This window comes from Lontra canadensis, unplaced genomic scaffold (genome assembly GCF_010015895.1).
Source record: "Lontra canadensis isolate GAN:19392208 unplaced genomic scaffold, GSC_riverotter_1.0 scaffold57, whole genome shotgun sequence".
Classification (NCBI taxonomy): Eukaryota; Metazoa; Chordata; class Mammalia; order Carnivora; family Mustelidae; genus Lontra; species Lontra canadensis.
This window is the reverse complement of record NW_022631051.1, coordinates 8,238,014-8,262,027: the sequence shown is the minus strand read 5'-3', so window position 1 is coordinate 8,262,027 and position 24,014 is coordinate 8,238,014. Positions and strand designations below refer to the sequence as shown.

At 37.5% G+C, this 24,014-nt stretch overlaps 2 protein-coding genes across 8 annotated transcripts in view; both read left to right on the top strand.

Annotated features, from left to right (window-relative positions):
* Positions 1–11,248, top strand: part of CEP76 (centrosomal protein 76) — a 34,323-nt gene extending 23,075 nt beyond the window's left edge. Inside the window, exon 13 of the mRNA XM_032875804.1 lies at positions 11,168–11,248. Coding sequence (XP_032731695.1) covers positions 11,168–11,184 — 17 coding nt within the window. The 3' untranslated portion in view covers positions 11,185–11,248. The remainder of the gene's footprint in view (positions 1–11,167) is intronic.
* A 2,834-nt stretch (positions 11,249–14,082) lies between these two features.
* SPIRE1 (spire type actin nucleation factor 1) overlaps positions 14,083–24,014 on the top strand; it is a 183,287-nt gene continuing 173,355 nt past the window's right edge. For all 7 annotated transcript variants that reach the window (XM_032875802.1, XM_032875800.1, XM_032875796.1 and 4 more), the window contains exon 1: positions 14,083–14,615. In XM_032875802.1, coding sequence (XP_032731693.1) covers positions 14,294–14,615 — 322 coding nt within the window. In that variant the 5' untranslated portion in view covers positions 14,083–14,293. The remainder of the gene's footprint in view (positions 14,616–24,014) is intronic.

The following is a 24,014-nucleotide window of genomic DNA, read 5'->3' as shown; positions in this document are numbered from 1 at the left end:
GGCTGTACAGGTTACTCCTTTTCATCACTTCATTGCAAATAAAATGATTTAATGTTTTTTAAAAAAAGTAAACCTAGAGATACCCTAAAATTTACCTTTTGCTTATTTTTATATATGATAAATATTTATGATTTAACTTGTTTAAAAAAATCTGAAAATATCCTTCCTAATTTTCACTGAAGATAGTAATCAGATGTTTCTTGTGAGACTGACCTGACTTTAGAGAATTAGCAAAATAAGAACTAAGACTTTTTCCCTCTGTTACCGGAATTATTCATAAAGCTATCAATAGGGAAAATTGCTTGTAATGTTCAACTTTTAGAATTAACTATTTATGGGGCACATATTAAAAGGCAGACTATGTTAAGATCAAGGTTATGTTATCACTGAGGCTGGGTAATATCTTCCTGACTTGTTGTACCAGAGTTACACATGTATTCATAATGCGTCTTTGGTATGAGTTCTAAAATAAATTTCCTTTTTATGCACTTTAATAGAGTCTGACGTGAATAATTTCCTATAAAGGTGGTTTATTCCAAAAGATTCTTTCAGTGCATTTATCACTAGAATTCTCTACCAGTAGTTTTTCTTTTTAAAAATTAAATTTACCTTGTCTATTTGTCATAAAAGTTGTTTTCGTATTAAAAATATAAAATTTTTTATATAATGTCTTTAATGTGTTCTTTTTGACAATATGTACACTAATACAGTCCTCTATACATATATATGTGTGTGTATAATATATAGGTGTATTTATTTAGTAGAAGAATATCAGAAACCTAGAAATTTTATTACTCAAGCATGAGCCTGTTGAATAAAGTATTAAATTTAGTTCAAACTAAGTGAACACTCCAGATACCTTTACATTTTTTTCTATTATTGAGGTATACATTTTTTTATATGATTTGCAAAAATACATCTATAATTTGGCCATTCTGGAAAATACACATATTTGAAACCCACTTTTCTACTTCTTAACAAAGATAAGATTTGAACCAAATGAAAAGTAGGCTTTATATCTAAAAAGACTTACTGCTGTTAAAGTAGTATTCTGTGCCATGTAACTGACCATTAGAAGGCATTAGTTATAAATCATTGATTGCTTAAACTATCCCATTCATACTTTTGATTTCATGCTGTACTAAACAAGAACATGTTTTAGGTTAGACTACAGTTGGCAATTTTTACAGGTGGGTTTTTTTTTGTTTTGTTTGTTTGTTTGTTTGTTTGTTTTGACTCTTAGATAACAGTTTTGTCCTTTCTACTTAAGAAGGTAAGTACAGGAATTAGATGATCTGATTTTTAACATGCCCTTAACTTTTAAACCAATGAAAAGGCAGCATTGGTTTCTAGCTGTTGGTAGTTCAGAAATAATTTAACATTAGCCAAAGCATATACAAAATATTAAAAACAAAATAGCTAAACATACAATAGAAGCCATCTCATTTTGAAAACCTAAATTGTTTATAGCATATGCTATATTTAAAGCACAAGTTGAGTTATAATCATTAATGCATGTAAATGTGGGTATTAAATGTTTAATTTTTCTTCTGAGATGTGGTTGGCATATCATTGTAATTCCATTTGATTTGTATTTGGTTTGTGAGTTAACTGCATGATACCAGTGTTGAAGTAGACATGGATATTAGAAGGGAATTAGAGTGTATTAGCTGGTCATTAGTTCACATATATTCTCTATTTTTTAAAGATTTATTTGTTTTAGAGAGCGAGCAAGCGGTGGGGAGGGGCAAAGGGAAAGGGAGACAGATAATCCTCAAGCAGACTGTCTTCTGAGCACAGAGCCTAATGTGGGGCTTGATCTTGGGACTCTGAGTTCATGACCTGAACTGAAATGAATGACTGAGCCACCCAGGCACCCCAGTTCACATACATTCTTATGAAAGATTCTTTCTCTGAGTCTGAATTTAGACTTGTACTAAAACTCCAAAACAGTTGTTCACTAGTGTTCTTGAAGGTAACAGGTTTTGTTTTGTTTTGTTTTTGTAATTTTTCTGTAATTATTAGTGGCAGTCTCTTTTAACTGCCAATAGAGTTTTAACTGTCTAAAACTAGAGTTTTAACTGTCTTTATGCATTTTAATATGTCATGGCCTGAAATTATAGGATTTGGGGCTTGAAAGTCTTAGGTCTTCTGGTCCACGTAATTTATATAGTGATGAAAATCCAGAGACATGAAGTTCCCTGTCTAAAGATACATATCTCTAATAGCAGACCTGTTCTAGAATCAAATTCTGACTTTGAGTTTACTTCTTTTTGCTGTGTCTGCACAATGTGAGTTTTTCTCTCTGTGGGCATGGCATTATTATGTATGACCAAGTAACAATCCAATATAGTATGGAAATTTTTCATTTTACTTGTTCTACCCAAGACATAGGGATATGGAAGGCACCTTTTATGGTACTCATCACATAACCTGTCAAAAATTACAGTAATATTTGGGACATCAAGTCCCTGACATGAGGCCAGAATTACCTTCTAGGGAGGATGGCCTAGAGAAGTCGAGGCCCTTGAGGGGCAATGAGCTGCTTGAGATTCATTGTGGTGTAGATTTCAACTATTTGTATACTCAAAAGAGATTCAGTAAACCGAGGTAGAGGGATAGTGCCTATTAACATGCATCTAGAAAATATTTCAGTCATATTGTCTGTATTTTGAGAGAATTAATTCTGAAATCCATTTACAAGTTGATTATACCTGGCCGGTTGTTACTGAATTTTTACAAAATCGTTTCCTTGTACACAATGTACAGTAAGGGAATAGGAGGAATGATAGTATAAAACTGGAAGATGATTGTTAGAAGTTAGAAAATATTTGATTTGAACACAAACATTTTATCACCAATTGAGCTTTATTGACATAATTTGCCTACCATACAATTAACCATTTCTTTTCTTCCAAGTTTTAATTTAGATTCAAATTAGTTAACATAATGTAGTATTGGTTTTAGTAATAGAATTTAGTGATTCATCACATATATAATAATTAACTGTTTTAAAGTGTACAGTTAAGTGGTTCATATTATATTTAGAGATATATACAACCATTTTCAATCAGTATTAGAACATTTCATCACCTCAAAAAGAAACCCTTTACCCTTTAGCTATTACTTTCCCATCTCTCTATTCTCTACTCTCCTTTCTCCCTAGCCCTAAGCAACCACTAATCTACTTTCTATATAGATTTCCCTATTCTGGATTTCCATATGAATGGAATCACATATGATCTTCTGTGACAGGCTTCTTTCACTTAGCATAATGTCTTAGATTTATCCATGTTCTTGCATGTATCATGTCATTCCTTTTTATGGGTAAATAATACTCCATTACATGGATGTGTTATTTATTTACCCTTTTGACAATCAATAGACATTTTGGTTGTGTTCACTTTTTTACTATTATAGATAATGCTGCTATATTATTCATGTGGTTTTATGTGGGCATGTGTCTTCACTTCTCTCGGATGTTTATCTAGAAGAGGAATTGCTAGGTCATATGACAACCAACATTTTAGTGAAATGCCAAATAGATTTCCAAAGCAGGTGCACCACTTTCTAATCCTACTAGCAGTGGATGAGTTTTCTGATTTCTCCACGATCTTGCCAACACCTTGTTATTATCTGACTTTCTTCGGATTCTAGTCATCCTGTTGGGTATGAAGTGGTATCTCTTTGTGGTTTTTATTTGCATTTCCCTAATGGCTCATGACATGGAGCATTCTTTCATGTGCTTATTGGCCATTTGTATATCTTCCTTGAAGAAATGTCTATTTGGATCACCGTTTTTTTTTTTTTTTAAGATTTTATTTATTTATTTGAGAGAGAGACAGTGAGAGAGAACATGAGTGAGGAGAAGGTCAGAGGGAGAAGCAGACTCCCCATGGAGCTGGGAGCCCGATGTGGGACTCGATCCTGGGACTCCGGGATCATGACCTGAGCCGAAGGCAGTCGTCCAACCAACTGAGCCACCCAGGCGTCCCTCTATAACCGTTTTTAAATTGGGTTGTCTTTTTATTATGAGTTGTAAGAGTCCTTTATATATTTTAAATTCAAGTCCATCAGACATGATTTGTAGATATTTTTTTTCCCATTCTGTGGGTTGTTTTTATTTTCATGATTGTATCCTTCAAGTACTAAAGTTGGTTTTTTTTTTTGAAGTACTAAAGTTTTTAATTTTGACAAAGGCCAATGTATCTGTTTTGTTGTTGCTGTTGGTTTTGTTGTCATGTTTAAGAATCCCTTGCCAAATCTAAGGTCATGAAGAATTTATCACTATGTTTTCTTCTAAGAGTATTATAGTGTTAGCTCTTAGGCCTTTGATCCTTTTTCAGTGAAGTTTTGTATATGTTGTGAGTAAGGGGCCAACTTATTCAGGTGTTTAATCACCCTTTGTTGAAAAGACTATTCTATCCCCATTGAATGATCTTGACAGCCTTGTCAGTTGATTATAAATGTAGGAATAGAGTCATGACTCTCTATTCCTATTGTGCCAGTCTGGTTTTTTGTTCCCGTACCACACATTTTCATTATCTATCATTGCTTTTCTGTACATTTTGAAATTGGGAAGTGTGACAGTCCTACATCTGTGTTCTTTTTCAAAATTGTTTTGGCTATTCTGGGTCTTTTGCAATTCCATATGAATTTTAGAATCAGCCTGCTGATTTCTATAAAACACCAGGATTCTAAGGATTGTCTTGAAATTGTGGAGTATTGTCCTCTTAGCATTGTTAAGATGCAGACATTACATCATTTGCTTTATGAATATGGTTATTTTTCCATTTATTTTAAATCTTTATTTTTTCCTCAACATTTTGTAGTTTTCAGAGTATAAGTTTTGTACTTCTATTAATTTATTCCTATTTTAGCTTTTTGATGCTATTTTAAATGGAGTTGTTTTACTTAGTTTCATTTTGGATTGTTTATTGCAAGTGTATAGACATATAATTGATTTTTGTATGTTGATCTTGTATCATGCAACCTTGCTGACCTCATTTAATTGTTCTAATAGTTTTTTTAGTGGATTCCTTAGGATTTTCTTAAGGCACAATCATGACACCTGCAAATAGAAGTACTTTTACTTCTTCATTTCCTATGATATCTCTCATTCATTCATTCATTCAGAGACCATCTTCTGGGCCTGGGCTTTACTTTATAGGTAGTTTTTTAATTACTAGTTCAGTTTTTCACTTAATATAGGTCTATCCAGATTGTCTATTTCTTCTAGAGGCGCTTTTGATATTTTGTGTCTTTCTAGGAATTTATCCATTTCATCCAAGTTATCTAATTTTGCTGTACAGTTGTTCATAGTATTTCTTTATAAAGTCAGTAGTAATTCCTCTTTCATTTCTGATTCTAGTAATGGGAGACTTCTCTCTCTCTCTCTCTCTCTCTCTCTCTCTCTCTTTTTTCCCCCCAATTTGTTGATCTTTCCAAAGAACTAGGGTTTGGTTTCATTGATTTTTCTTTGTTGTTTTTCTATTCCTTTTTCATTCATTTCTACCCTGTTCTTTATTATTTCTGTTCTTCTTGCTTTAGGTTTAGCTGTACTTCTTTTTCCAGTATCTTAAGGTGGAAGGTTAACTTAACTGATTTTGGATCTTTCTTCTTCCTTGATATAGTCACTTACAGCTATAAATTTTCCTCTAAGCACTTCTTTGGATGCATCCTATAGATTTTGGTATGTTTTTCTACATTTTCATCCATCTAGTATTTTCTGATCTCCCTTTTGATTTCTTCTTTGACCCATTAGCTATTTAGGAGTGTGTTAGTGTGTTAAGGCGTTTGTGAATTACCCAATTTTTTCCCCTGCTATTGATTTATTTATTGATGTTTGTATTAGGAATTAACATAGTTTGTCCTGGAGAATGTTCACATGTGCACTTCAGAGAAAAGTATATTCTGTTTTTGGGTGGAATGTTCTGTAGTTGTATGCTGGGTCTAACGGTTTATAGTGTTCAAATATTTTATCAATCCATTAATGGTTCTATTCTAATTGTTCAATTGTTAATGAAAGTAGAGTAGTAAAGTCCTCATAAAAAGTTAAAAAAAAAAAAAGTAAAGTTGAATTATTTCTCCCTTCCTTCCTATCAGTTTTTTTTTTTGTGTGTATTTCGGTGCTCTGTTATATGTTTGTAATTGTTAGATGTATATATCCTTTTATCATAAAAAGCCCTCTTTATGTCTAATATTTTTGTTGTAAAGTCTGCTTTTTCTGATGTTAGTATAGTTTTCTTGTGGTTGCCATCTGCATGATTATATCTGCTTCCATCCTTTAACTTTTAATCATTTCTTATCTTTCAATCCAAAGAATGTCTCTTGTGGATGGTGTAAAGTTAATTTTTTTTAACTTTACAGTCTCTGCCTTTTGTCTGTGTTGTTATATCCATTCACATTTTATTTATATACCTGGGTTTATGTTTACCATTTAACTTTTTGTTTTGTGTTTCATACTCTTTTTTCTCTATTTCCCCTTTACCACTTTCATTTGCATTAAGTAAATATTTTCTAATGTATCATTTAAATGTCTTTAATAATTTTGTCACTATATTTTTAAGTTTATTTATTTTTTGATGGTTGCTCTCGGGTTTCTCATATACATCTTAACAAGAATCAGGGTGCCTGGGTGGCTCAGTTGGTTAAGCCACTGCCTTTGGCTTAGGTCATGATCCCGGAGTCCTGGGATTGAATCCCACATTGGGCTCCCAGCTCTGCAGGGTGTCCGCTTTTCCCTCTGACCTTCTCCCCCATCATGCGCTCTCTCTCTCTCACTCTCTCTCTCTCAAATAAATAAATAAAATCTTAAAAAAAAAACAAACTTACAAGAATCAGCTTGAGATTTATACTAGCTTGATTCCAGTGATATGGAATTTTAATTTTTTAAGCTAAATTTATAATGTTTCAAATGAAACTTGATTACTTTTTGTCTGACAATACATCACTAAAACTAATGTTTTTAGATTAGTTCAAATACGTTAAATTGGAATCTTCAGTTTTTAACATACCTGATTGTAAAAGTCAGTTAATAACTTGTATTACAAGTACAGGTTGTTTTAAATATCATAGAAAAAGTTAATTCAAAAGTTACCTCTTGGGGCGCCTGGATGGCTCAGTGGGTTAAGCCTCTGCCTTCGGCTCAGGTCATGATCTCAGGGTCCTGGGATCGAGCCCCGCATTGGGCACTCTGCTCTGCAGGGAGCCTGCTTCCTCCTCTCTCTCTGCCTGCCTCTCTGCCTACTTGTGATCTCTCTCTCTGTCAAATAAATAAATAAAATCTTAAAAAAAAAAAAAGTTACCTCTTAGTAAAATTCCATGGCAATATTAGGTTCTTTTCCAAAGACATTTTCAAAATAAGCTTAAGTCTTTTTGAAATATGTCTTTACATGGTATGTTTTTCTTCTAAAATACATGTAATAGAGATTCTAATCATTTGGTACTCAATCACTGAAAAATGCTACTTTTTGTGTTGTGAACTGCATAGGTAAAAGTTAATGGCAGGATATTGTTGTAATTCTACCTGACTTGCTAACTAAGACTGCATGCAGTGGGCTGCTATCTTAGTTATTTCAGGTGCTTTGAAAGAATTTTAAATATTAATGCATTAATTTACTTCACAATAAGACAAATTTAAGGTGTTAACACTATGCTATTGGGTTTTTAAAAAACTATGTCATATTCACGCTCTTGCATAATGGCAAGTTTTCCTGAGTGGGAGAGAAGTAAGTGGAGGTCTAAACCTAACTGGATGAGAATTTCAAATATCTCTAGATATGCTTGTAGGAATGTTATATAAATGAATGTCTTCTATTTTATGTGTTTGACCAAGTAAACATTATAAACAGTTGGGCTAACTTATCTTTTTTTAAAAATGTTTTATTTATTTACTTGACAGAGGTCACAAGTAGGCAGAGAGGCAGGCAGAGACAGAGGGAGGGGGAAGCAAGCTCCCCGCTGAGTGGAGAGCCCGATGCAGGGCTCAATCGCATGACCCTGGGATCATGACCTGAGCCGAAGGCAGAGGCTTTAACCCACTGAGCCACCCAGGTGCCCCTGGCCGAACTTATCTTGATGTTGCTTTAGTCCTCTGCTTTAGCTGAGGAAAGTTGGCCCAATATTTAAAATCCTACAAAATCAATAAAATTTAAAAATTGCTTCTGCTACAGAGAAAAATAATGAATGCTATATAATTCAGTTAAAACTGAAAATGTCAATGACATTAGGACAATATCGCAGTTGAGGGAGGATAATTACCAAATTTGCAAGGGAATAATTTTTTAAAAGACTTTTTATTAGGGGTGCCTGGGTGGCTCAGTCGGTTGAGCGTCTCCCTTTGGCTAGGGTCATGAGCTCAAGGTTCTGGAATCGAGCCCCATGTCAGGCTCTCTGCTCAGCTCTCCCTCTCTCTCTCTGCCTGCCATTCCCCAACCCCTGCTTTCTCTGTCTGTCAAATAAATAAAATCTTTAAAAGATTTTATTTATTTGACAGAGAAATTTTTTAAAAATTTTAAAAATTTTTTAAAAAATAAAAGATTGGGGCGCCTGGGTGGCTCAGTGGTTAAAGCCTCTGCCTTCGGCTCAGGTCATGATCTCAGGGTCCTGGGATCGAGTGCCGCATCGGGCTCTCTGCTCAGCAGGGAGCCTGCCTCCTCCTGTCTCTCTCTGCCTGCCTCTCTGCCTACTTGTGATCTGTCTGTCAAAAAAAAAAAAAAATCTTTAAATTAAAAAAAAAATCTTTAGAAGATTTTATTTATTTATTTATTTATTTGAGATAGATAGAAAGAGAGAGAGAAGAGCACAGGGAGAACAGCAGAGGGAGAAGGGAGAAGCAAGCTCCCCGCCAAGCAGAGAGCCTGATTCAGGACTGGGATCCCCTGGGATTACAACCTAAGCTGAAGGCAGACGCTTAACCAACTGAGCCACCCAGGTGCCCAGTGAATAATTTTATACCCTTAAAAGAATTGCTTAGGAGGTGTGTTTAAAATGTCATAGCTTTAGGTTGAGATCTAGGAGTTACATCTTTGTGAATTTTAATGTCAATGATTTTTTTCTAACAACTCTTAGCAATGATTATGAGGTAGAAAATAGGAGCAAGGATTATGCTTGCTGTTCCCAAGAGAAATGAACATGCATAGCAAATAAAAGAAAGAAAGATATTGTACTCCATTAATGACTATCAAGAAAATATCAAAAGGACATAGGAATTCAGGTTAAAAAAATATTTCAAGGGAAAAACCTGAGGGCAAAGCACTACTAAAATATAAGTACAGCCCAACCTATATAACCTTCCACAAAATGTACCAAAGCAAGGCTTTATTTCATTGCTTATTTAATTGAATTAAAGTAAGCCATATTTTGTGTTAGTTACATATTGACCTTGGAAGAGAAATGAGCCTTTTACAGAATCACAGTAGAATAGTAGAGCCAGAGAAGCTCCAGACTTCTACTGGCACATTAGGTTAAAAAAAAAAAAAATCTTTTGAACAATAAGAAAAGGGCCATCTTTTTTGTATAAAGCAAAGCAAAAATTAATTGTGGAGGTTTGAAAAATATTTTAGATTTGTCTCATCAACAAAGTATTACTTCAATCTGAAAATGCATTCTCTTTAACTTATACAACCTAAAATTCTGGTTTCTTAAAAGTCTTATTGAGAATTCTACATTTTCAAGCAACTATTGTCAAACATCAAAATTTTGCTATCAAATAAAGATATTTTCATGCCTTGTATTGTTTTCTATTTTCCATTAGAATTAAGAAATAAGCTACTGCTTATCCTAACTTGAAATTTGATAAGAAGTAGGTAATATGGCTAAAAAACAGGATCTGGAAAGCTTATGTTAAAGGAAGTATATTTGAAGTACTTTTGGCAAATGTCAGTAATTTGGGGTAAGTTATTTAACCTCTGCATACTCAAATTTTTATTAAGTGTAAAATAGTGGATGGCCTCAAATTTAGATCTAGGTCTTTTCCAAATTGAATCTTTTTTTTTTCTTTTTTTTTTTTTTTTTACTAATTGAGGCTAACAATTCCACTTATATTCAGAATCAGAAGACCATCTCTTCTTGCTGGTTTAAAAATAATTATTTCAAAGGAGAATCACATTAATAAAGTGAAACATAACTATTGTTTGACCTAGTATTTTCCAGAATCCTTCATGAACATACTGATATGCTACTGTTAGATATTTTGCCTTGTTCCTCTACTTTTCCTCAGTTTTTATCAGTGGGTATGTAACTTGATCTCATCAAGGTAGGATAGGTAAATTTTAAATATGAATGAATGAATATGTTGTGGAAAACACTGGTTTGGGGTACCGCTTACAAAAAGGCATTCATGAGTATCTTCTAAATGTTTCTCAATATCTCCGCCATTGGATACAAAACTTAATTCTTTTACAAGTTTACAGATCAAAGGAATCCAATTTTGTTGTGTTCTTATCTGGTCTTTGTACTTCTGATTCTATGTATGAGGTCATATGCTAATTTCCATGACTAATTTTAAAGATTTGGAGCTAATATTTAGTTTGATTATGAAAATTACAAGAGATGAGTTTCAAACTGCATTTAGGGTTGTTGATGGAATTAGCCTCCTTAGGGGTGTGATAATTTGGAATTCTTTGATGGGGATGGAGTTATTATAGATCACTTTGAAGATAATTACTATGGGGAGATCATCACTACGGTGAAACTCAATGCCAGTGAACTCACAAAGACCATTGGAGGGAGATGGGGCATTGCATCATTCATTCAAGGTATTTAAAATACCAAAAGTTTGGTTGATTGTGGTGGTATGTACAAATTTAAAGCATCTGCTTTTTATTTACTGCTCTTGCTTGCTGGAGTGAGGAATGAAGTGTGAGGACTTTTTTCTTGCTCTGTGCAAATGTGGAGAGATGTAAATAGCAGAAAGAGCTGAGCTGTTCAGGAGTCCTGGATTTCAGTCCTACCTCGTTCATTTACTAGTTCTATATTTTGTCATTTGTAAGATAGGAATAGTAATATCTGACCTTGAGTTGTATAACTGAAGAAAGCACTTTGAAAATGTAAAATTATCACTTTAAAATTACAAAGTATTATAATTGTGGGCAATGAAAATTTAGGTTATGCTACTGAAAAAAATATGCTGTTCTATTTTTCCCTTTTTGGTGCACTTTTCTAGGTGAATGTGCCTCTTAGGAGCAATTGTCTGGGAATGACTGGATTAAGCTTGGGCTGCACAGGCAGATTGTGCTCCCTAAAGACTCAGAGCAGCTCAGCCAGCACGTCCAGAGTATGAAGCATGAAGTACATTTATTCTGCAAAAATGATAAGTAAATATAAAAAATTTCAAGGATTCCATTTTTAATAAATGCAGCAACAAAATCAATGAAAATTAAAATCATATTCAGAGTAACATGTGCCACTATTTTTCACAGATCTTATAGCACTTTGAAAAAGATATTTACATGTTGATTTGACTTATTCCTTTTAAATATATAGAGCAATTTTTTAAAAGTGGTGAAGCCAAGAATAAAAAATAAATAAAATCAGTGACAGAAATTGGTACAAAATATACTGTCCCAAGGTATTAGAAACTTTGAACTTGAACTGAAAATGAGAAAATGGGAAGGTTATTCCAAGTTATTCCACAGCCCTGATTGAGTCCTGGGTATACATGGACCTCTGATAGTCTTGTCAAGAGTCAGTTTCTCAGAGTCTTATGATTATGGACATGGGGCGTTATCAAAATTTCAAAGAGTTCTGAAAAATTATATAAAAATTATACTATCTTTGTACAAAAATGAATCAGGTGTTCAGGTTATATAATAAATAGATTTATAATAAAATATAGCTAGGATTTTTAAGATTTATCTTTTACGTTTTCTGCATATATTAACATTCTGCTTGTCATCTTGCCTCAACTTAATTCCATATAAGCTCTCAAAGGCAAGAAATTTACTTTAAATACAGTATATCAGTCATGAGTTTGTATCTGGGGGGAAAAAGCCTCCTGTGATTCAGTGCCATATTGTTTTTCTTCCCAAAATGTATGTTTAAAAATTATCACTTAAGAAAGGAAAGAATCTTGGCACGTAGGTGGCTCATTTGGTTAGGTGACTCCCTTCAGCTCAGGTCAAGATCCTGGAGTCCCAGTATCAAATCCCGCTCCTGCTCAGTAGGGCATCTACTTCTCCCTCTGACCCTCCCCCCTCTCATGCTCTCTCTCTCAAATAAATAAATAAATAAAATCTTTTTTAAAAAGAAAGGAAAAACTCTGTTGTGAATTTGTTTTAAAGAATACATCTTTTAACGATAACATTTCAGGTAAAATTTGGATTTTTCTTTTTCTTCATGTCCACTTCTTTCCTTCTTCCCTTCAGTTACCTTGACTTGGAGATTTATTTATTGCCCTGTACCAGGAGTAGCAAGGGACTGGCTCATGGATTCATTAGTTGATTAATTCGTTTGACTTGTGTTTTGTGGAGGGAGTAAAGATAAGGACAAATACGTAAGTGATTTTTGTTGTAGTTGTCCAAGTGCAATGGAACAGCAATATCCCATAAGGCCACGAGATGGTAGTGTTGTCCACAAGAGTAGACCATTTAGCTGTTCATTGTTCAAACTGTTTTAAAGCCCTCTGTATTTTCAGAATTCACACAGAATCTAAACTTTTAAGGTAGCAAAATTTGGATATATTTTCCCAGTTTTTCAATCAAAAGATTTTATGTATCTATATATCCATATCTATCCATCCGATCTGTATCATATAAAGAATTAGGCTTTTCTTCTCAAGGTTTGGCACACATAGTGCATTTTACAATGGGATTATGAACCTATAATATTGCTTAAGGGTTTTTTTGTATCTCTTGTAGTGAAATTATAATAAGGTGATTAGGAAGAAGCTTTTTTCTCCCCCTTTCAATTCCTTACTCTTTTAAAATACCTTTTGCTTTTCTCTCTTCTCCCTACTACTGCTGTATGTACTGTGATATCTTAAGCATTGATAATAGACCCTTGTAACTTTTAGTGCAAGATGCAGTGGTTAAGAGCGTGGGATCTAATATTACACACAAAGCTGCCTTAAAAGTTTAATTGGTAGTTACTGTAAATTTCTTAGTCGGTTGATACTTTAAACTCTCTCTGGTTCTTACCACTAGCCTCAGAATGGAAAGTTACCAATTAAATTCGTTTACCAATGAGTGATTATTTTATCTAAGAATGATGTTATATTGCATAACTTAATGAAGTCAGCGAGGTTCTGGGGAGTGCAGTATTTCTTTTCTTCTACGGCTTGTTCCCCTCAGTTTAATGTTGCCACTCTGATACGAATTCCACATCGTCTGAACATACTGGGCTCACTGGACTATGATGAGTGTGATCACTGGAGACATCCTTAGGGAGTTGTGCAAACGTTACAAAATGAATCCGGAAGGACGCTGAAACTAATGTCTACAAATTATTTACAACATGGTTACATCCCAGGCCCTCATCTACGCGCTTGGGAGAAGTCAGGGAGCAAAACCCATAAAGGTCCCTGTCCTCAGGGAGCTTACAATGAAAATGGGAGGACCTATTCAATAAACAGTACATCTAAGTAAATTATACGGCATGTCGATGGCCACAACTACCCCAAAAAGAGCAGAGGAGGATCCGGGGGATGATGAAGGAGCGAGGCCGGGCGCAGTACGAAGTCGGCTGGTCAGGAGAAACCGTGTGGAGGCTTCAAAGAGGCGCAGGACCCGCGCCCAGCGGACCGCCCGGGGTGGGAGGGAGCAGGCGCGGCGGCGGGGGAAGCCGGAGCCGGAGCGGTTTCAGAGACCTTTATTAGGAATTTGCTACAGGCTGGGTTTGAACTCTTAATTAGCCTCCCAGCGAGTCAGTTCCTGGGGGATCCAGCGCCTCCCAGCGCGGCGGGGGATCGCTGCGGTCGGCGAGGTCAGCTTGGCGACTGAGCGCACACCCGAGCTGCCTGCCGTGCGGACCCCTGGCGGGGCGGCTCCGCAGCCCCGGCCCTGAGCGCGCGGCGAGGCGCGGGGCGGGGCCGGCGGACGCCATCGCGTCGCTACGGGCCGGCGGCGGCGGCGGCCTGGTCAGGACGGCCGCGGCGTCCTCGCCGCTCTTCGCTCGCCCACGGCAGCCGGGCCCTCGCCCAGTCCCACGCCTGGTCCCCCACGGCGGCGCGCGCGGCCAGGTTGGGCGGGGCGGTTCCGGGGATGAGGAGGCGGCGGCGAGCCGAGACGATGCTCCGGAGCTGAAGAGACGCCGGCACACGGCGCGGCGGCCGAGCGTAGCGCCGACCCGCGGGATGGCTCAGCCGGCGGCCCCGGCGGGCGGCGGGGAGCCCCGGGCGCAGCCGGCGGGCGGCGAGGGGCCTCCGGACTCCGGGGCGGCTGGCGGCCCGCCGGACGCGCTGAGCCTGGAGGAAATCCTGCGGCTCTACAACCAGCCCATCAACGAGGAGCAGGCGTGGGCCGTGTGCTACCAGTGCTGCGGCTCCCTGCGCGCCGCGGACGCCGGCCGCCGCCAGCCTCGTCGCCGCGTGCGCTCAGCCGCGCAGATCCGCGTCTGGAGGGACGGCACCGTCACCCTGGCATCCGACGACGCGGGAGAGCCGCCCCCCGCCACGGGTGAGGCCGCCGACCTGCGACTCCACCGAGACCCCTCTCCGCGGCCCTTTTTCCCTGGAAGCCCCCGGCCAGGCCCTTCCGCCCCGCGACCCCCACCTTCCATGGGAGGACCCATTTTTCTCCCTCGTCTTCCTGGGCCCTGCCCTTCTTCTGTGCGACCCCCACCTCCGACAGGAGGACCCCCACCGCGGCCCCCCTTTTCCCTCGCAATACCTGGGCCCTGCCCTTCTGCCCGGCGAACGCCCACCTCCCCAGGGAGAGCCGAGAGGAGCAGGGCCTGGGGCCGGCGGGCGGCGGGTGGGGGGTGGTGGTGGTGCTGGCCCTGTGGTCTAGCGGGGGCTCCACGTAGGTCAGAACAGGGGGGTGGGGGGACGGGCAGCGGCACAAAGAGGGGTTGTGAAGAGGGCGTCCGGGCGGGCCTGCGCCCCGCAGTAGGGCCGCGGACCTGCCCAAGGTGCTGGTAATTGCACAGACTGTCATAGGACAGCTGCCCCCGTCTTGTTTGGGAAATGGAGTGGGTTGGGTCTTTTTCATGATAAGCTATGTATACATACTTACATGCCAGGGCTGTTTACTTGGGATGTGGTAGGTGCTATGAAAGGTTCACGTGCGATCTCGTCAAGGATAGTTAATTCTGCTGTCAGGAAAATTACACCTTTCGGAATGAGTAGTCAGCTAATAGTATTTTTTTTTTTTTTTTAAATTTGGTAACAAATTCCTTCGAATGTTCCTATTTTGGGAGAAACAGGAGGAGACGAAATAATGATTTCTAGCTCTTGGAAGTTAAAAATAACTACCATTTACCTGTGTGTTAAAATTTGTTGCGATGAGAAAACAGGCTTGTCAAGTCAAAAGTTGACAGGATGTCAGATAAACATAAAATGGGTTTTAGTTAGGTTATTGTCTAATGTAAATTCTTCAAGATTATCACCTACACATTATTGTGTAGCCAGCGCTTACTCAGAGATGTTATGATCATGAGGGGATTGATAATAGGTTTCTCCTATCAGCTTTTATATATTTCAGTCTTTTGAGAGGCAAGTATATTAAAAACATAGAGAAATAATCCGCCCTCACTTTTAGAAAGTTGATGGAAATGTCAAAATGCTTAAGGTGAAAGATGTAATTCATTAGTCAGTAAAATGACATTTAATCCAAATCCTTATCTAAATTGATTAAAATAAAAAGCATTCAAGATTTTAGTTATCAATTCTTTCACTTCCCATAAACATTAAAGTGTGTGTGCGTGTGTCAGGTAAAGGCATTTTAGAACTTTGACTTATTTAAATCTATTCTTCATAATTCTCTGGAAATTATTTTATTATTATAGTTTTTAGTTTGATGTGTTTATTTTTAAAGTTGGACTTAGTGGGAAATACTTGGTATTATAATTTACTTATAGTGTATTAACATGATATGCAAAGATATGCTTATTATAAAATGAGGCAAAGCAGTGCCTTGGAATCTGGCATTTCAAGGGGGAAAATGGTTGTGTGTAACCCTCTTTTAGAAGCGGCATTCGTAGTGTTGACTTCTGGAAGGAATAAACACGAGTTTACATTCTTTCTCCTGAACTTAATCCCAGAAGAGTGTGGTTAAAGTTATGCTTATGGACCTACGAGTAGTTTAGTTGTCAAGACAGATGTATTCTGGCGATAGTTAAAAAAAAATTGGAATCTCATGTTGAAATGAATTATTATTGGGTTTTTTTTGTATGATTAGTATGAGTAATAATATCTTGACCTCAATGTAATACTCTGTCTTCTAGGAGAGAATAGTAGTTTCCCTGCAATCCATCCTCTTCTTCCTTAGACTCATGATCTCTGCTACCAGTTGTTGAGAGAGAGCCCAACCAAAGCTGTTGATACAGTCTTGAGCACCTTAGGCTTGATTGATTATAAATCTTTAGGAAGTTCTTACTAAAATATTGCTTATGTTAGTTTATTTCCTCTTAGGATTTAAGAGCAGTTGCATGGTTACAGAAGGCACAGAAGTGTCTTCTGAACACTTCATCTTGATTCTTAAAAATGCTGAATAATTTAGTTCTGTGCACATGTATACATTCTATTTTTAAGGAAAAAATATTAATCTTGACACCTCAATTCTAAGAAGTACTTTTTCACTGTAGGATGTTTCATAGGATTGTATGTAGTCGGCGTTCAACAGCATTTATATTTTCACACAGTTTATCTGTTGAGTTATTTCCAGATGGAGGCTTAGGGGATTTAAGGGACTTGCTTATATTCATATTGATGACTTTGAATCAAATCCAGGTCTTTTAACCTCTAGACTTAGAAACAGATTTGGTGTGAATTTGGGTCCTTATGTTCCTCCCTTTCCTAGCTGAGTGACCTTGAATAAGTTCCTTAACCTCCCTTAATTACTGAGTTAAAGACACTTAAGCTCTGCATATACAATCACTGTGAGTCCAGCCTCCTCATCTGTAAAATGAGAATAGATCACTTTTTCACGTGAGACCACTTAAGTGAGACGATGCATGTGAAGTGACTAAAGCAAGGCTTGTTATGTAGCAGATACTTGCTAAGTTCTAGTTTGCTTTCTCCCCTAATTCTGTGTCCTTTTGCACCACTGTTGTGCCTGTGGTCCTGCTGTTCTACACTTTATTCAAAATTGGGAACACATATTTTGGGTCAGGGTCTTTCATTCTTATTTTGGCTAAATAATTCAGTATGGGGCTGCCCTGGGCCTGTATAGGATGTTCAGCAGCATCCCTGGTCTCTACCCATTGGATGCCAGTAACTACCCATCCCCTCCCCCAAGTCATGAAAGTCAACAAAGTCCCTGGACATGGCCAAATTTCCCCTGGGGGAGCAAAGTCCTCCCCTGTTGGGAACCACAGGTCTAGCAGATGTTGGGTGGTACACAGGGTTGTGTTCAGTGTGGAGAATTGGATCCTAGCTATAATCCTCGAGTGAGTGAGTTCTGGAGTTGGCCACTGTTCCTTCTGCTGCTGAGTTGAATGAACAAGTGGTATTGCTCCACTCAGTCCCATAGAAAGAAATAACCCCTCACATGCTTTCTTGACTTGTTTGGGGGTTGAGCGTAGTAGTAATTGATTTTAGTTCTTGTTTACTTTTAACAGTGTTTACCTTTAACAGTTCTTGTTAAAACCGTTTTACAGTGTTGATCCAGAATGTTCATATTCAGTTTGAATTAAATTAGGCATACCTGTAAGAGAAATAGGAAGATGATGAAAGATGTGGAAGGCAGGGAGATGAGACCAAAATGGGAAGACAGTGAAGAACAAGTCATTTTATTTAGCATTATACTTGATTATAATCAAGTGCCATATACTAACATGGCCACAAAAGCAGTGTGATCAAGGATTGAAGGAGATCAAAAGGAGAAATTAGTTCTTCAGAGGATATCTTAAGAGCAAAAATGATTACATTATGATATAGCGTCTTAAGCAGCATGTTTTATGAAGCATTTCTGTGATGACAGAAGGAAACATTGCTTAGAATCAAGAGGGCTTATGATTCGTTTTAGGCGTCTAACTTAACATTTTTATTTTCCCTAATGTTTATGTACTTATAATAAATCTTACAGCTTTATAAAAGTTTCTTATATGCAGGTTGATGAGGTTTTTGCTTTCACACCTTTAATTAAGTTAAAGACACTCAGCCTCTGCATATACACAGCCTGCTTGCTCTTTGTCGCCACTGTGCCTCACTGGCATTTGGAACGCATGTTATTATACACGTTATTTAGGAAGGAGTCATTGATGGAATTTGGGTTATATTCCAGACCTTCGCAAGAGTAGAACTTTTTTTCCTCGGATGCCACAGAGAATACAATAGTATTCCTGCTTGGAACCACGGTATGCTCTCAGCAGCCTCTTAGGCCATAATACTCATCTTAAAATAATAACTTATTTCAGATTTTGATTTCAAAATCTTTGATGTATCTTTAATGTTAGATGTATAAAGAACATTTAAAAAATTGTGACCGCATCTTGATTTAAAATAATGTTGGATTGGTAATAGGTTTTCCTGGGAGGAACAATGAAAGCCTGCGTGCATACTAATAAAGGCATCACTTGGTATAGGGAACATTTGGGTGTTGTTTGGGATTTGAAAAGAGGACATGACAGTCAAGCTTCTTAGTAAGTTTCATGCTAATTTGGTGGGAGAAATGGTCTTGAAAAAATATCCTATTTGATTTTAAAGAGAGACCAAATACTGTGGAGAAGGTTGAAATTAGTGAAAACATGTTTTAAAACACGAATTCTTGTTCATTCTTGGTATAATTCTTGAGTGTTAACATCCTGATCATTAAATGAAAGGAATATTTGAGATTTATGTATTATGTGTCCAGGGTAGAGTTTGGGGGTGAATGATGATGGTATTAGGGGTTGGTGAAATGTCTTATCAGGTGTAGTAATATGTAAGAATTATTCCATTTGTACAATATCTCCCAATATGTTGGGCTAATTAAAATGTAAAAACATGCAGGGATGCCTGGGTGGCTCAGTCTGTTGAATGTCTGCCTTTGGCTCATGTCATGATCTCAGGGTCCTGGGTTCAAGCCCTACGTTGGACTCCCTGCTCTGTAGGGATCTTCTTCTCCCTCTTCCCTGGCCCCCTTACCCCAGTTCATGCCCTCTTCCTCTCTCTCTCTCAAATAAATAAATATAATACGTTTTTTTAAATGCACTGAGTTCCTACCGTGTACAAGCAATGTTCAAGTTTCTGTAATGTAAAGATAAGTTCTAGTCATGGAAGAAGAGAAATAAAACATAAACACAGCCATAAGTCTACCATGAAGTTAATGCAGCTTCAGCTCTGATCCCACTCATTTACATAGGCTGCTTCTAGGCCCCTGCACACAATGCGCGCAGATGGTCATTTGCAAAATTAAGGTATTTTAGCCATAATTGGTAAGATTGCTGTCACTTTTGACTCCATTTTACCCTCCAGCGTACTTCTAGTTATGTTGGATTGCATGGGAGTAGCCACAGACATTTCTGGGAAAATTTTTGAAATAATGCTTTGTGGTTTGTATCTGTTTTTCTGCCCTATGCAAAGGAAAACAGGGGAGTTTGGTCATATACAGATATGGGTATGTAAGTAATTGGGACTTTGTTGGGAAGCTGTTAGCTTCACCAAGACTTTTGACTCAATTTTAAAAGAAAACAATCATTGGTCTACCAGGGACTATATGTTGGTAAGAGATGACGAGTCACACTCTGCCTGTTTTATTTGTATGGTCAAAATCACTTTCCTTCATCATAAATTCTATAAAAGGGCAACAGTTCCCTTCCCACTTTCATAATATTGTCATCAGAGCCATATTATGTTTTCCAATTGCTTCCTGTTGGCTAAGTAGAAAAAAGAGAAACTGTTCTCTTCCAGATATTTGTTTAAAATTATGAGGAAAATATTGCCTATTGCCAAGTATAGTGGGTTTTTTGGAGTAACTTTTTATTTTGAGATAATTTTAGATTTACAGAAAAGTTGCAAAGATAGCACAGGAAATTCCTCACCCAGTTCTCTTAATGTTAACATCTTATACTAGTGTGGTGTAATTGTCAAAACTAAGAAGCCAGCATTGGCACATTACTATTAACTTCAGACTTGGTTTAGAACTATTAACCCTGGACTAGTTAACTTCGGACTTCATATTTCTATGAACGTCCTTTTCCTGTTTCACACATCCATCCAGAATACCATATTGCATTTAGTTCTCATGTCTCTTCTGGTCTGTTATGATTTCTTACACTTTCCTTATTTCCCCTAACTTGACAATCTTGAGGAGTACTGGTCAGGGGTTTTGTAGACTGTCCTTCCATTTAGGTTTGCCTGATGTTTTCTTGACTAGACTGGGGTTATGTGTTTGGGCAAGGAATTACCACTGAGGGGAAGGCTCCTCTCATCACATAGGATTGGGACCCATTATATCCATACGGCACCACTGGTGATGTGCACCTTTGTTTGCCAGGTTTCTTTGCTAAAGAGTTACTGTTTTTACCTTTTTCTATATTCTCTTCTTTGGAAAGGAGTCATTAAGTCCAGCCTGCATTGGAGAAGGTGGCCTCCTCTAGGAGAGATGAATTAATATTGTTATTATTACTTAATCTTATATGAATTAATTTTAATATAATTTAATATTATTGCTTAATATTATTTGGAATTCTTCCATAAGGAAGATTTGGTCCCCCCGCCTGCCCCCGTTTACTTATTTATTTCTATCATTCTGGGATCGTGTATATTTTAGACTTTGTTATTCATTACCATGTTATTTTTTTGCTCAGATTGTTCCAACTGTGGCCAGTGGAGCTCCCTTTAGGTTGGCTCCTGTACCCTCCCCCCCACTTTTTTACATTTTTTAAAGATTTTATTTATTTATTTGGGAGAAAGATCGAAAGAGCACAAGTAGGGGGAGCAGCAGAGGGAGAGGGAGAAGTGGGTTGGAATCATGACCTGAGCTGAAGGCAGCCACATAACTGCTTAACTGACTGAGCCACCCAAGCGCTCTCCTGTGTGCCTTTGATATCCAGCCATCCTTTTGTGTTTTTGAGCATGTCTTCACTTTCTGGCACTACAAGATGCTTTAAGGCTTACGATGTGTATTTTTTGTCACAGTCCTACAATCAGACATAACTCTAAGGAGCTCAGCACTGGTTATGCTTGTTGATACTGGGGTTGTTTTTCATATGCAAGAAGAATTGAAATATTACGAGGTTTAGTTTTTTTTTTTTAATTTTTAATTTTTTTTTTGAGGTTTAGTTATTTTTGATGTTCAAACTTTGTTAGATTTATGAAGTATCTCTTTCTGGTATCTCACTTTTATTGGCCTGCCTACCATGCTCATCCTTTCAACAGTTATGTAATGAATACCATAGAGCCAAGTTGAATAGAGAGGTAAAGAGAGAGCAGTCTGTACACACTGTTTATCAGAAGAGAGACATACCTGGGAATAAAAGCCAGAGCAGCCTATATTGGGGATATCAATTGGATATACTAGTGCTGAGGGGAGGTCAGTGAAATGTGGCCTAGACTCAAGTGTGGATTGACTGAGGTATGTAGATGGTCGAGAACTGGTTTGGACAAATCTTGTGGTCATCGGCCTTCCTCTTATAAGCGCTTGTGGATACTCTGGGCTAGAGGTGTCCCTAAAGCTGCAGTAGAACCCTGAAGAATGTTGGTGATCAGCCACGTTTGAAATAGTTCCCCATTTTGTAGACATACATTTTCATTACTGCTCTGCAGTATAGCATGTGGATAAAATATACTCTTGTGATATGCTCATAAAAGGTCTTAACCAAACAAACAAAAGAGATGAAAACTAAACTATCATTGGGCAAATGGTTCTTGTTTTTGGCCAACTATTTCAGACTGTTGCATTGGATCATGAATACTTTAAGGACCAGAAAAATACTGATTTATATAAAGCAATGAAAACTAATTGGGAAAGCTAGTAATATTTTCCCTAATTCAAACTTCTGTCTACACAAAAGTTATTTTTAAGTGGTAGTATAACAGGGTCAAGACAAGGTAAGATCTGTTTATTCATGCATTGAATTTATTGGGCTTATCTCGTTCAGCCTTTGCCCTTCTCAGGTCAATATCTCACGGCATTCTGTTGATTTTTAGGTGTATGAAGGATAAACATTCCACGACACCCTGTTCTCTTTTGCTGCTGGTATTGCCCTTATCATACAAAGAAAATATATTAAGAAGATGTCCCATCAAATTTTTAAGCAATTTAAGCAAATTTCAACTAGTTGTGTAAGAGTTCAACAGTATTTTTTTGTTTAAGCACATTTCATGTAGTTGCATGAGAGTTCAGTAGGTTTTTTTGGTTTTAGTGATGATAGCCTGGTAATGAAATGTTGGTTAGGATTTCTTAAACATTTTTTTTTTTTGTATCTTGTATTAATTCAGTCTTTGGCCACTTTTCTTATATCTAAAAAAAAAATTTCTTTTGACATTTCCTTCTCAAAACTTATTTTTTTGGTCGTTTCCCAGTTTTTTGCAAATTTTTCCTTTTTTTGGAAGTTCAGCATACCTACAGAAAGATGCACAAATCATTAGTGACACAACCATGTAAACACCAAGCTGACTTTGAACAAAGGAGCATTACAAGTAGGCCACACATCTTCCACATATATAATGGTTGTCTTAGTTTTTATCACCACGGATTGGGCTTATTTGCCTGTAAACTTTGTATGTATATAATCTTACAATATTTGTTTTTTGTGTCTAGCTTCTTTTGTTCAACATTGTGTTTGTGAGATAAATTACTTGTTATTGCATGTAGCTCTAGTTTGTTTTCATTGCTGATGGTATTCAATTGTATGAAAATACCAGAATTGGTTTACCCAGCCTGCTGTGTGTGGTCATATGAACTGTTTAGCGTTTTAGCTATTATTTTAAATAACACCACTATAAACTCTCTTGAATATACATATGCACTTCTGGTAGGTATATATCTAATAAAATTGCTGGATTGTTGCACGTCTCTTAAGTTTTAGAAGGTATTGCCAAGTAGTTTTTCCAAAGTGGTTTTTCAGGTCTTATTAGCAATGTGTCTGTTGTACCACATCCACCATACTATTTGGTGATGTCATTAAAGAGAATAGTTTACCTATTTTTGGAAGGGATGTAATGGTACATATCTTATAATGATTTTGAGTTGCATTTATCTGATGGCTGATCATGTTGAGTGCCTTTTCATATGTTTATTGGCCATGATGATATCTCTTCTGTGAAATTCCTGTTCAGATCTTTTGACTATTTGTCTACTATTTTCTTTCTCTCTTCTTTTTTATTATTAACATATAATGTATTATTTGATTCAGGGTTACAGGTCTGTTTCAGGGGTACAAGTACAGGTTTACAGCTCACCAGTTGTTTTTTTTTTTAAGATTTTTTTTTTTTTTTTTTTTGACAGACAGAGATCACAAGTAGGCAGAGAGGCAGGCAGAGAGAAGGAAACAGGCTCCCTGCTGAGCAGAGAGCCTGAGGCAGGGCTTGATCCCAGGACCCTGGGTTCATGACCTGAGCCCAGGGCAGAGGCTTTAACCCACTGAGCCACCCAGGCACCCCTACAGGTCATCAGTCTTACACAACACACAGGGCTCACCACAACACATACCCTTCCCAATGTCCATCACCCAGCCACCCCATCCCCCTACCTTGCTCCCCTTCAACAATGCTCAGTAGTATTTTTTTCTTATAAAACATATAAAACATAAATTTTACCATTTTAACCATTTAATTAAAGGCATTAATTGCATTCACAGTGTTGTACAACCATCACCAGTATTTCTGTTTCTAAAATTTTTCATCACACAAACAGAAACTCTACCCATTAAACAGTAACTGCGCATTCTCAACTTCCCCCAAGCCCTGGTAACCTCTAATTAATTTACAT